Genomic DNA, 13,933 nt, shown 5'->3' on the forward strand with positions numbered 1-13,933 from the left:
AAGGTGTAGCAAAAAAATCAAAAGAATATAACAGAAATGAAGGAAAAATAGGATGTTCTTGACCTGGCAGGATACAAAATTATGACACAGAGTAAGTAAATATTACCTGTCATTGTCACCATTATTTGAAGTGACTATATCTGACAACAAAAGTTTTACTGAATCTAGGATGTTTAGGCTTTACATTTTTCCTGAGTTACTTTCCCTATATTATCAAATCAGCTTTTGCCATGACCCCAAGTTGAAGTAAGCTAAGAATATATGCAGATTTTCTCTGGACAATCTAAAATCTTGATGAAGTGGATGAAAATAGTACCTCATTTATCACAGTGGAAGAATGGAATATTAGATGTGATTACCAAACGTCCCGTTTTAGTTATTTATGAAAACGGATTCTGGGAAGTACTAAAAATTGAAACAGGTTGTATCATGGAAGGCAGAAGTTCTGAAGAACTTGCTGAACCATCCTACTATTTCCAAGAGTCAGCATAACGTGGGCCTGACATTTTTCAAAATACTTTTTGTTGTTTTCCTCTTGCGTTTTAAAGTCTCAAGTGACAAGTCGTTAATGATACATTTTGGGGATTTGATTTGACTTTATAGTGACTCTCGCTGATGGTGAATTCTCATGCCCTTCATCTTATATTTTGCTTTGCCACTTCTTCCAATTATTTTTAATTAGCTATTCTACATGCACAATAAAAGATAGTATTCTAACAGATCATTTTAATATCTACCTATCTAAAATTTTAATTTTCAAAAGTTTACAATGCGATCCCTATTCAAATAAATAATTACCTTTACAATTCATAGTTAAATACTCATGTCAATTGAATAAGCATGATTGATGTTGTTATAGAGTCTATCAGTGTGACACATGGTTAACCTGGATAATCAATACGATCAACCGATGGAGAATTCTAAAACTTTATTCACTGCAAATTTCATTCCCTAGTGATTTTCTAAGGTGAGATACTGTGCAATGTTAAAGGGTTTGAATAAGATGTAGGGTGTAGCTGGAACTGCTGCAGCTTGAGCTCCTAAATCCCCACAAATTTTAGTTTTATCATCAATGGAAATGCCACTTACATTTCTAGCATTTGTCATGCTGAATCCAACAGAGGAGCACCTTTAGACAAAACTGAAAAGAAAAAATTAAACTAAATGGACTCTGATCCTACTTAGATTGAGGTCAAAAGTTGACTGTAGGAAAATTGTGTACCCAGAGCAAAGTGAAAGTTTACTTTCTGTTCATCCATTTCTAGAAATGTGTCTTGCAACTATAGCAACATTTTCCAAGGCAACCAAGTGCAGATTTTTTCTGAGCTATATTTAGAAAGTATCTACAAGGATGTTCATTTTGATTAAGACTACTAAGCAGGATTTCCCCTTTGAACTCCTTTTTTCTTTCATATTGCTGTTAAAATAAGCTAATCACACATTACTGATTTTAATAAAAGAGTAAATTATCATCAAGGAAGACTTTACCCAATAGTTTACAGTTATTCTTTTTTGTTAAGAGAAGATTATCAGGTTTTGTTCTTGAGCACTGAAGAAAAAATAGAATCCTATGTAATTTATTGCATGTGATTCACCACTGTTATTTAAAAATCAGTTTATTATATATGATTTGAGAATGAGAGCTATTAGGCATAAGTGGAAATTCTCTAAGCTTTCTCAGCACAAAACTTCTGAGCATAATATGTAACTTCCATCCTATCAGTTTTTACTGTTTTTGTTTTATTGTCTAGCAAGAGGCTAGACAGGGAGAAACACTGGCATCATCTGACCATTAGTATGTGTGTTCTGAATATTTGTTTGGCAATAATTCTCCAAAATTGAAAACCTAGTGTACTAAGACATCATATTATTGTTTTGCCTTTTAAATAGTCACATGTCTGTGAATAATAAATCATACTTTTCAGTGAAAATCTGCTGATGTATTACTGCACTTAAAAGTTCAGCATTATCGTTTTTTGATGTTCATTTTCATTTGTTGTGTTTGATTAAGTATCAAGGGTAATTATATATTGTCACTTTAAAAAGAACAAAACACCAGCCTTCCATAGTCTAAGGAAGCCTTAATCACAAAGAACTGTTCTGGAATTCATAGCAAGCTCTCTGAGGTCTGTTAGCCATTTCAATAGTACAGGGAACCCTGACCTTATATTTTTCTAATACTGTCTTTGGATATGCTAATCCCTTTGTTAGAGCTTCACCCATCTGAAGCCGAAATTGTAGGCACCTCAGTAGATATGTCTGTGTATTCAGTGATAAAAGTATAGTGATAGAAAAACCATGAAGAAAAGATACAGAAATTGTGTCTGCTGCTGGAGAATAGGAGGTGCTTTTGAGCTATCTGACTGTACTTTTGGAGAAACTGTAGGAAAGGGACTTCAAGAAGTCCTACAAATCCTGTTCCTTGTTTCTAGAATCATAGCTAACCCTCTGCAAATCAGTTACTTTCTATCCAATTTTTAAAATAGCCAAGGATATAAATTCCTTAATTTTACATACTTTTGTCAGTGTTTAATCATAACTACTTGTCCAAAGGGGGGGAAAAAAAGGCTTTCTATCAAAGCAAAATCACTTTTTGTTATTCAAGTCTATTTCCACGTAAAAATGAAGACCAGTTCTAGACAGTATTTTCCTCCCACCAGCCCTCCCAGTGAGGAAAAGATGCTCCTTCTTTATCTCTGAAATAAACTCCCAACTCCACTGGTATTTTTTCCTGGGTTTTATTTCCCAGCCTTTTAATCATTCTAAGTACTTCTCTAGATACGTGAAATGTAGAGGGGAAGAAAGCGTAGCAAAAGCCATCAAACGTTTATGGCAGGACTGAGAGGGAAAGTAAGATATTATATTTGCCCTCAAATATTGACAACTTGCAAATACAGATTGTAGGAGAAACGGTAAATTAAATGAGGCTCAGAAAATGAATCTCCGTGAGGAAAATGACTAAAACCTTGCTAGACTGAATTCTTCAAGGGCAGGGCCTATGTTTTCTTCATCTCTAACTCCCCCACGTTTAGCAGAGTGTCTGGAACATAACAGACATGAGGACCATCTGAAAAGTGGACTTGAACAGATAAACAATATGTTTTAAAGTATAGCAGCATAAAAATATTCTAAATAGAAGAGTCCCAAGAAAAAATATTGGAAATTAATGGACAGAATACGTTAAAGGACAGTGTAGAAGGAGCTACAAGGAAACATAAAAACATGAAATAATGTCATAGGACTAGAGACTTTAGGACTCTTCCCATCTTTAATGGCTCATGGTTCCTTGGCTCTGCTTTGAGTTGGGTTGGCCTAAGGGAATCCCTCTGAACATCCTCACTTCCCCGTGGCTGTCTCTTCTTGAGCCCCCTCTGAATCATGAAGTATGCAAATTATTCTGGGTGAAAGAGCCCTAAAATCTTCAACCTGAGGTGCAGCAGTACATACAAATGGTGCTGTTTCTTCCCAAATGTAAAGCACAAAGTCATTGCTCTCTAACCAGAGCTCGGGGTTGACCATCCATGTTTTCCTCTTAGCACAAAATAGAAAGAAGACAAAATTGTATTCAAGACTCATAACTGGCTGTATGTTTTTATTCGTATGGAAATGGGTGTGGGAAGTGGCAGACAGGATCGGGGTGGATGAGATTCAGCTACCAACTGGTTGTGGCCCCTGGACAGGTCCCTGAGTCACTCTGGTTCTCTGTCTTCCCATTAAACTCCAAGATCCCTTCCTGCTTGTATTGTGGATGTCTCTGGAGCTACAAATGGGCACCCAAAGAAGTTGACCTCCATCTTGCCGTTTCCCACAGATATCGCTGACACCAGAAGCTGGGAAAGAGAGACTGCCGGAACTCAGGCTGATGAGTCTAGTCCCTCAGCGCTTCCGAGAGCTGCCTGGGGCATCTCTGAAACCGAAAGTGACCTCGCCTACGGAGAAGTGGAGCAAAGATTAGATCTGCTCCAAGAACAGCTTAACAGGTATAAGCAATAGCTAGGCAAAGGGAAAACATAATCCAAGCCCTTAGCTGGGTCTAGCCTTACTCTTTGTAAATAGCAAATTCGTCCTACCATAGATGGCATATACACTTCTTTATACACTTACTTATTTAAAAGAAGACTACACGTTGACAGAATTATTAATCTGTTTTTCAAAGAGCATTTACTTAGAACGCTTCACACTTTTGGCAGCATGAATCCTATTTTTTCTTTACTTGTCATAAAATTAGTGTATATCATCAGCATTGGCTGCCTAAGAAACGTTTTTTAGCCCTTCAAAATAATTCATATTTAGTTTGTTGACTAACACCCTTCCTCTTTCAATCCTCCTTTTGCACTTTTTGGCTGTTCATGGTAACTTAGTTATGTGGTACGGTATTTTTTTAAGAATATTGACAAAATGATTTAAACATTTAGTTTTTCAACCAACTTGTCAAAAATGTGATTGAGTTAAGAACCCAGATCCTCTCCATTTTCCCTCCATCTTTGATCTCTAACCTTTTAAGATAAAGAATAAATTTTGGTTTTAGGAAGGATGGAACCCCTTAACCCAAATCTACATGGATTCCTTAAAATTAAACTGATCAATGACATTCAGGGAAAAAAAAAAATAGATGTATAAGCATGATATTGCTTTAGTTGTGTTACATGTGGAAAGTGACCTGGATTCAAGGTAGTTTCCAGGACATCACTGGGCAAGGTATTCCAGTAGTCACAGACCGAAAACTGCATGGATTAAACTAAAATGTTCAAATCACAGGATTTACTAAATCAATTTAAAACACACAGTGAGTGATGAGGGGCTCCAGATGGGGTAATTAACACATTTCTAATAAGCGCAATCCTGGTAAAAGAACCATACAACCTGTATCCTGATTTATGCAATTATATATATATATACCTCATCAGCCTTCCAGGCTGAAGGTGTGGTTATGAGGACCAGAGTTTAGATTTGCACAAAAGGGGTCCACAGATAAAAATAATTCCCCAGTGCCAATGACACACTTGCTCTATCACAGACATGTAAGGCCAAGTACACCTGGCCACAGCTGTGGCATTTCAGTTAGCCTGCCGAACAGCCATGTGTTTTATTGGCCTTTATAGGTAAAAAACGTGAGGCGTCAGAAGGAGATTATACTGTGTGTGTGTCACCAGTGGGTGACCAAACTTGGGGGTGGCAGTCATCTACCCAGAGGTGACAGGAGAATAATTTGTTCTTTCCATCTCTTTCCATGTATAAGCCATGCTCTGGTTTGTTACATCATATTTCGATTCTATCCTTGGGATGTCTTGCAGGTTGCTACCATGCTGTGTGTATTTAATGCATCTTATGAATTCTGCCCATGTGTAACAAGCTACTTGCTTTCTTGTTCTCTATACTTACCACATTCTATGAGTTTTGTTTATACTACATAAGCTAGCTATCTATGCTTAATTTTTGTTCTGTGTTTCATCAATGCTGCTTGTAGTTTTATCACTTTTTTAAATCTTTATGCCTGAATTGAACAGTGTCAGACAATACAGTAAACATAAAAATGTATGCACACACACATACATTACCATGAAAGATGAATTAGCAATTAAAACAGACAAAAGGAATCAGAAAACCTACAAATTTGTAAATTGAAATAAATTTGTATGCCTTAATTTCAAACAGAAGTATGACAATACTATATGAATTAAAGATTTAATTTTGTATTTTTTGTTTTCATGTAATTTAATCAAAGTTTAAAAGTTAAAAAACTGAGGTCTATATCCCATTCTCAAGTGCCAAATGAAAGTCTTGTAAAATTGAAACTTATCTGAGAAAATTAAAACAAACTATCATTTACTTAGAGTCAGTAATTCCTAATTAAGGTTTAAGAACTTGACACGATCATACTTATTATTGCTCAGAGAAGCATATTTAGTTAATTAGTACATTTACTATCTCTCCCTGCTATTTATACCAAGCTACATTGATCTTTTAGCCATAACATATGTCAAAATATACACTGTACACACGAAAGAATTGATAAAAGGGTGATCTCTGAACTTTAACTTCCTTGATTCCTGCCCATTCCTTTATTGTGAAACATATGGTATGCATTCAATTCCTGGAGTAAATGGGAAAATTACTGAATGAATGGATTAATGACAGGGACAGCAGTGATTTCTTCAGCATGATACTCACACAGCACTTGCAATTGGTTAGCCTAGATAAAGTCATAACTCTTCTACTTAACTACTAATAGGATGACTAGGTCAGGTCATTTAAATTTCTCCAGCCTCAGTTTCTTTCTTTGCCCTATACTGACCTGCATTACTGTTGTAAAGACTAAGGTAATACATGTGGAGAGTGTATATGCTACAAAATAGAAAGTGCTGTAATTAGGTAAAATATGATTATTTTTTCTGGCTGCGTCTGGTCTTCGATTCGGTGCGCGGGCTTCTCTCTAGTTGTGGCATGCGGGTTTTCTCTCTCTAGTTGTGTCATGAGGGCTCCAGGGCGTGTGGGCTCAGTAGTTGTGGCACATGGGCTTAGTTGCCGCGCAGCATGTGGGATCTTAATCGCCCGATCAGGGATCGAACCCATGTCCCCTGCATTGGAAGGCGGATTTTTTACCACTGGACCACCAGGGAAGCCCCAGTAAAATATGATTAACAATGAGCTTAACTTCCATTATTGATGTTTGTCTGAGTATGTTCTCTTGCTTTTCATATGTTTCTGTGTTTCCTGATTTGGACCTTTCTTCTGGATGAAAATTGAGATTTTAAGATTCCCTTGTTGCCTCGTCATGGATACCAATCATTGCTGCTAGTGTAAATCAAAGATTACTGAAAATACTTGCCTTTAATATGTCCTGGGGCCGAAAGTGTAAACTTTTAAGGGCATATACATCCAGGACCCATTTGGCTAGTAACCGTACTTTAATACTAATAATTCTTGTTACTTTATTACATTAGTTTTAGAATGAATTTTTTATGATACTTTTTTTCACAGCCAAACTGCAACTAAATCTTTTTTGACATGTCCTAGCATCTGTATGTTTTTTAACATAATTATTTTCTTTGACTAACTTCTTCCTATTTAGCTCTGAAATTGTCACAAACATTTTATTGCCTGACTCACCTTAGCCTCTTTTGGGTTTAAAATCCAAAACATGGCATTTTTACTGCACTGCCATCTCCAAGAACCTCTTACCTCCAGTTTACTCTAGAAGGCAAAAGTATAGAAAACAAGTTTGAAAAGGGGAGCTCAATTTAGACTTCAACTTTGCAGGGTAAGAATCCTGGGACTCTTTCTAGAGTTGGGTCTACTCTGTTTAGCCTCAGTATTCTGTTCAAATGTAGTAGAACTGTGAATTCTATCCCATTTGTTTCACCCAAATACACATATTAAGTACACAGTGCAATAAAAACAAATATAAATGGTCCATCTTGAATCGTCCTGGCCGCTGCTGCTTTTCTGCTTTAATGGCCAATTAAACTATATGCAGGGTTAAAAGTTTACCTAAGAAATGTTCTTACATATTTATGTATTATGCCTACAGATATACATATATCGGGATCCTAAAGCAGTGCTTCTCAAACTTTAATGTGCTTTCGAATCACCTGGGGATTTTGTTAAAAGGTAGATTCTAAGTCTAGGTCTGGAATCGGCAGAGATTCCACATTCTAACAAGCTCCCAGATTTGACCATGCTTTGCATAGCGAGGCCCTAGAGGATGTAAAAGCTTTCAGTGAGGATTCCATCCCTTGCAGAACTCTGTGCCTGGTACACTGTGGGTCTTTGCATAAGTGAATGAAAACATTCATTTTACACAGCTGTATAGCTATGCTGATGTAGGGGAAGAAAAGTAAATTTTCCTCTACCTTTCTGCGTTCTTGGCTGAAACCCCTATAATAAAAGACAGATTAATAAGAAAAAACAAACATAAATTTATTAACATGTGTACCTCACGTACATATGGGAGATACTCAAGGGAAAATTAGTAACTCCCTGAGGTGCCTTAGAACTGAAGATTTAATACCATCTTAATAGGGAAAGGGGCTGGGGGATGTAGGTCTCTTAGAGGAGAATGAATGATCATTAGGAAGGTGAATGGGTCCTTAGAAGAATAGATGGGAGGTATGACAGTTTGTGACAAAGTTTGTCTCAGTGTGATGCCTCTTCTGTGACAGAAGTCGATCTTCCCTGGTTGTTGAAACTCCCAGGGAGGGGATTTATGACAACTGAGTTCCTTCTGGAAGATCTGCCTTTAGGCAGATAAGGGAAGTTCAGAGAAAGCTTTTCCCCACACTTGCTGTTCTCCAAGTGCCTACAGCTCAAAAGAATCAATATGCCAAAGTGGCTTGTTTTGGAGTGGCATATGCCTTCACTGACAAAAAAAAAAAGTTATAAAATTGAGTTATTCTTTTCTGTTTTAAAGACAAAGCTGGACTTTTTCTAAATTCTCTGTAATTCTTCCAGAGTAGAGCAGATTACTTGTGTCATTAGAAGAGTCCATTCCAATTAAGCTGATAGAACCTAGCCATGAAACATGAAAATACAACCTATGCATGGTAAAGAAATTCCTCACTAAAGCTCTTCTTTGTTGAATGTTTTGGTCTGTTTGGGCTGCTATAACAAAAATACAATAGACTGGGTGGTTTATAAACAACAGATATTTATTTCTCAGTTCTGCAGACTGGAAAGTTCAAGATCAAACTGCTGGGAGATTTAGTATCTACTGAGAGCCAGCTTCCTGGTTCATAGACGGCTGACTTCTCACTCTGTCCTCACATGGTAGAAGAAGGAAGGGAGCTCTTTGGGGCTCTGGTTTATGAGGCACTAATGCCATTCATGAGGGCTCTACCCTCATGACCTAATTAAATCCCACAGGCCACACCTCTTAATACCATCACATGGGGGGTTAGGATTTCACCATTAGCATTTCAACATAAACATTGAATCCATTGCATTGAACTACCCAAAATATCAGATTACTGGTTAATAAAACCAAACTAAGGTTTGGTTCAAAGTCACTGCAGGAAGAGAGACCACCACCTAGACAGAGTCTGAAGTGTTATCTCAGAAGGGGAAGTCAGAAGTAGGATATTTATAGGATTTTGGAGCCTGGGCCTTTCAAGGTGGGAAACTGAGTGGATCTGGGCAAAATTCATAATATAATAGTTCAGAATTGATGGACACAGTGAAATGAGGACCTTGAAGCAAGTATGGATAAATAAAATTTGTTTGATTAAGCAAGTTTATTTGTTCAAAAGAGCAGATTGCTGTCTCCAGTGAGTTAATCTATAGAAATTTCCTGAAGGAGTAAAGTTATTTATTCCCTTAGACTTATTTTTCCCAGGCAGAGTTTTCCTGGAACAACTAAGTCATGTTGACAGAGGTCGTCTGCTGTCTTAGCTAAGTCATGTTGACACAGTCTTGTTCTCACCCTGCACCAGCATGTGATGGTCTTGTGTTTGGGAATCCCACTCATGGTAGCATGTTGCTATTACACACTTCCAATAGGTTTTTCCCTCATCGACACTATTCAAATAGATAGAATCTATGAGACAGAGCTCCTGTTTCTTGGAGACCCCTGCTGTTTGACAAAGGTTTTGTGAGGACTCAAAATCGTTATCATAATTTTTGACTCTCTATTGGGTCTTGAATCCCATTTGTTGATGAAGCTTTCATTATTCCACTCCCCACGCCCAAAGCCTTTTACATGTAATGTGTAAGCCACTCCCTACATATTCAATGCTGTTAATGATGGCATAAATTCACACAGAAATATTTACAATGGATGTAGAATTTTCCTTGGGGGCTCAGAGGAGAGAGAAATTAATTCCGAATAAGGGAAGATTTGGGGGTGCTGTACCTTGAAGTGTGAAAGAAAAAATTGATGCATAATAAAATAATGAGTCTCCTCTGTTTAGCTGGCACCATAAAAATATTAGATCGGAACAATGGGTAACAAATAGATACATAAACTAGTTGATAATTCAAATTTTCTTTTTCAGTGTGTGGTTTTGACATTTGCAAGGCACAATCATGTATAATTTATAGCTATTTGTTTAGAAGACGCTAAGCTATATGGCTATGTATACCAAATATAGAAAACCTGCACAAATCATGTGTTAACATGATTCTCAGAAGGAGGGTTTGTAATGTCAATGTTAAAAACTAAAAGGAAAAAAATGATTTTTTCTCATGTTGTCCAGGTTTATTCTCTTCTCTCTCAAATCAAAGGCTAAGTTCTCTCCACTTTGAATTTCACAAATGCAGCATGTATGTAACTGAGCAAAATTAGTCTATGATTTAAAATTTTTGGTAAGATTTACCTTTTCCTTGTATTTTTCATTGAAACAAAATAGTAAGCACAAATAAGTAAAGAGTTAAAAGAAAAGTTTTCTAAAGAGGCCTATGGTCCAAATTTTCTGTTCTTAGACCCACAAAATCCTTTTTTAATACTGTTAACACATGCAAAGGAGGGGAATCAGATCCATTGTATTTTGCTATCTTTCCCTTGAATTTTAATTTAAAGTGAGAATGAAATTAACAGGCCAGTAGGCTACTTGTGAGCTTTAGGGATAAAAAATGATCAGACTGGTATTTTGCAAACCAGATGGGTTACAGAAGCAAGTGAACTTTTATGTTTGGTCTGTTTCTTAATTACCAAAGGTTCCAAACTGTAGATGGGAAAGGAATTTAGCATTTGACAGTACTTAACATTAAGGAAAGAATACAGTGAATGATATACAATATTTGATGTTTATAGGAGAGAGGTAAAGTAAAATATAGATAATATAAATTTGGAACACATAAGAAATTATCCACTTGTTGCAGCTATAAGAGAAATGTGCTATGAAATCTTTTTAAACAGTAAATAAAATATTCACAAGAAACTGACCAAAACCTGATAAAAAGCAGAGAATGACTGATTAAAAATGGATTCTGAATGCGTTGTACATTTTGAAATCTATAAAGCTTAATTGTAAAAATGCAATACAATGTACACTGTGAAAATGTAGCCTCTTCAGTCAGCTGTTTCTTTGTTAAGATCAACGAACAGGAAAGCAACGATCTTTATCAGAGCCATTAGTGGGATATAGAAAGTGAGCATCTCCATGCTCCCTCTCCTGTCCTTCTTGTTTAAAGCAGGGCCATAATTCTGTTCTTTGGTGTTGCTGCAATTTTCTCAAATGCTTTGCAATCCTGGACAGTTTTAGGACTGTCTTCCCCCATTTCTGTCTGTCCTGCAGACTTGAATCCCAAATGACTGCAGACGTCCAGACCATCTTACAGCTGCTGCAGAAACAAACCACTGTGGTCCCCCCAGCCTACAGTATGGTAACTACAGGAACAGAGTATCAGAGACCCGTCATCCGCCTGATGAGAACCAGTCATCCGGTAGCATCCATCAAGACGGATCGAAGTTTCAGTCCTTCCTCACAAGTGAGTATAGATAGCATATAACCAAGAGTGCCTCTCAAAGTGTGTTTCCAGGGACCACCTCAATCAGAATCACCTGGGCTGCAGTGGAAAATACAGATTCTCATCCCCATCTCTGTTTTTCCTCAACTAGAACATCTGGGAATGAGCCCTGTAATCTCCATCTTAAACAAGCTCCCCAACCCCGACCTTCACCCCTGATTCTTTTGCTCATTTAAACTTTGGGAACAATGGACCTAGAAGAATGATCTTAAAACACTAGTATTTTTTTTTTTTAAAGAAAAAGCTTTTTTTCAAATATCAATCTACTTAAGTTTATAAATGGTAGAGCTTTGAAAGCTAAGGATTAGCCCTGGGTCCAAAAAATGCTTCAAATAAAGGTTTGTAATTTGCTCTAGTGACAAGAGGCACCCTTGAGCAGGGTCTCAGGAAGGAAGGGGCAGAGAAATAGCAGCAATAACAAGCAATAGCAAGACCTGAGATCCAAGTGTAACCAGACTAGTAACCACATCTGTGCCCCACCCATCACCAGGGAGCTCTAAACTTTTCTCACCTTGGTGATGGTAAGAGGAATGTTAGTGTCCTTATCTTTCCTCTGAAGTCCTGTGAGGAACCCTTTGAATTATGTTAATATGAAAAGTCCAACTCCTTTGGAATTCTATTTTGGGAATCATTCTTAATTACTTAAACACTGTGGCCAAACTGGACCTAAGAACAATGATTTAAACAAGAATTTACAGAACTATCTTGTAAAAACTTTTTTAGAAGTTTGGGAATTGAGTGCAAAATGCTCTGGGGAATGAAACTATATTAATAGCACGAGGTAATGTGACTGAAGGAAAATAATGCAATTTTTCTAAAATATGAAAGCATAATTTATCTCGAGTTTTGAATGGCTGAGAAACATGCAAAACCATGTACTTTGTTTTTTGCTTTCAGTGGATTTAGATAATATTTTCTGCCAAGGGATGGGTGATTTTCCTTCCTTTCTTTTTTCTTTCTCCTTGTTTTCCAAATGTACTCACCCAATGACCCACCTTTTTGATCCTAGTTTTGTTGGGAATTTTGAATTAAAACTCATCTGGAAAACTCAATGTGAAATATTGTGTTTAAAATAATAATAATAATAATCTGATATGGCTTCAAAGTAAAATTAAAGATCTTGGAATGGTTATATAGGATTATCTAAACTGATACCTGACCTTCAGTATTTTGACTCACCTTTGAGAGGGAAAGATTGGTTAATACCACTAATCAAATACAGATTTATGGAAAAAGAAAACATGTTTAGATTTCATGAGTGTCATTTTAGAAATACATCCAAATGAATTATAAAAGCATGTTTTCTTCTCTTTTCTTTCTATCAGTGTCCTGAATTTCTAGACCTTGAAAAATCTAAACTTAAATCCAAAGAATCCCTCTCAAGTGGGGTGCATCTGAACACAGCTTCGGAAGACAACTTGACTTCACTTTTAAAACAAGACAGTGATCTCTCTTTAGAGCTTCACCCCCCGAGGCAAAGAAAAACTTGCCTTCATCCAATTAGGCATCCTTCTTTGACAGATTCATCCCTAAGCACTGTAGGAATCTTGGGTCTTCATAGGCATGTTTCTGATCCTGGTCTTCCGGGGAAATAATCATTTTGTACTATTTATTCCACATACAATGTAAGTGCTTTTAATGGCTGATTTCCTTTTTTGTATTTAAATCCTCTCTACTTGACTCAGGGGCTCACAAGTTACCATTATATGCAAAAGTACTGTATATTTTCCTAAATTGAAGCTTGTAAGGTAAAATTGAGCAGTTAGGATGTAAATATATCTATGAACTCTTTTGTTCCAAATGTTAAAACTGCCAGCATCTCAAGGCACCTCATTTTTTATTTTTATTTTTTAAATCATGTGCATGTTAGGAAACTCCAATTTCTCTTGCATGGAGACTCCTAGTTACTGCTTTTACTAAACCCATACTTTGTTACGAAAATGCCTTCCAAGCAAATAAGAAAGCAAAGGATAAAATTGTTCGTGGATGCAACTCAGATGATCCTCAACTCATGGAAGTTCAAGGGGGAGATAGGGAACCTTGTCACTTTTGAGGACAGATACCCTTCTGGATTGAGATGTTTATAGTAAATTACATTCATTCCCGCACGCTAAAAAATATATATATATATATATATATATATATATACAGTTTTAGAGTTATAAATCTCTGACAGTAGAGGAAACCGTCTCCAAATACATGAATATAGGCCAGCTTTAATGAGGACAAAAAGGCCTTTCTATTTAAAATTCTGTCTCTAACTGAATTCACAAACTCCCTAAAATATTTTCCACTGGCATGTTTCCTTGAATGCTCAGAAACAAGTTTCTCTAATTTTTCTTTTTCTTTGGTGGCGGGGGTGGGGTGGGAGGGATTCTTCTTCAGAACTGCTAAAGTGCTACAGACGCAAACTGATATCCACAGCTTTCTTCTGACTTATATTTTAGGGCAATCCTGAATTTGATCAAAA

General features: G+C 36.7%; 1 protein-coding gene across 1 annotated transcript in view; it reads left to right on the top strand.

Annotated features, from left to right (window-relative positions):
* The window catches only part of KCNH7 (potassium voltage-gated channel subfamily H member 7), a 450,073-nt gene extending 437,015 nt beyond the window's left edge, over nt 1-13,058 (top strand). Inside the window, exons 14-16 of the mRNA XM_060151475.1 lie at nt 3,812-3,980; nt 11,232-11,424; nt 12,789-13,058. Coding sequence (XP_060007458.1) covers nt 3,812-3,980; nt 11,232-11,424; nt 12,789-13,058 — 632 coding nt within the window. The remainder of the gene's footprint in view (nt 1-3,811; nt 3,981-11,231; nt 11,425-12,788) is intronic.
* Nucleotides 13,059-13,933: the final 875 nt, after the last annotated feature.

This window comes from Lagenorhynchus albirostris, chromosome 6, assembly GCF_949774975.1.
Source record: "Lagenorhynchus albirostris chromosome 6, mLagAlb1.1, whole genome shotgun sequence".
Lineage (NCBI taxonomy): Eukaryota > Metazoa > Chordata > Mammalia > Artiodactyla > Delphinidae > Lagenorhynchus > Lagenorhynchus albirostris.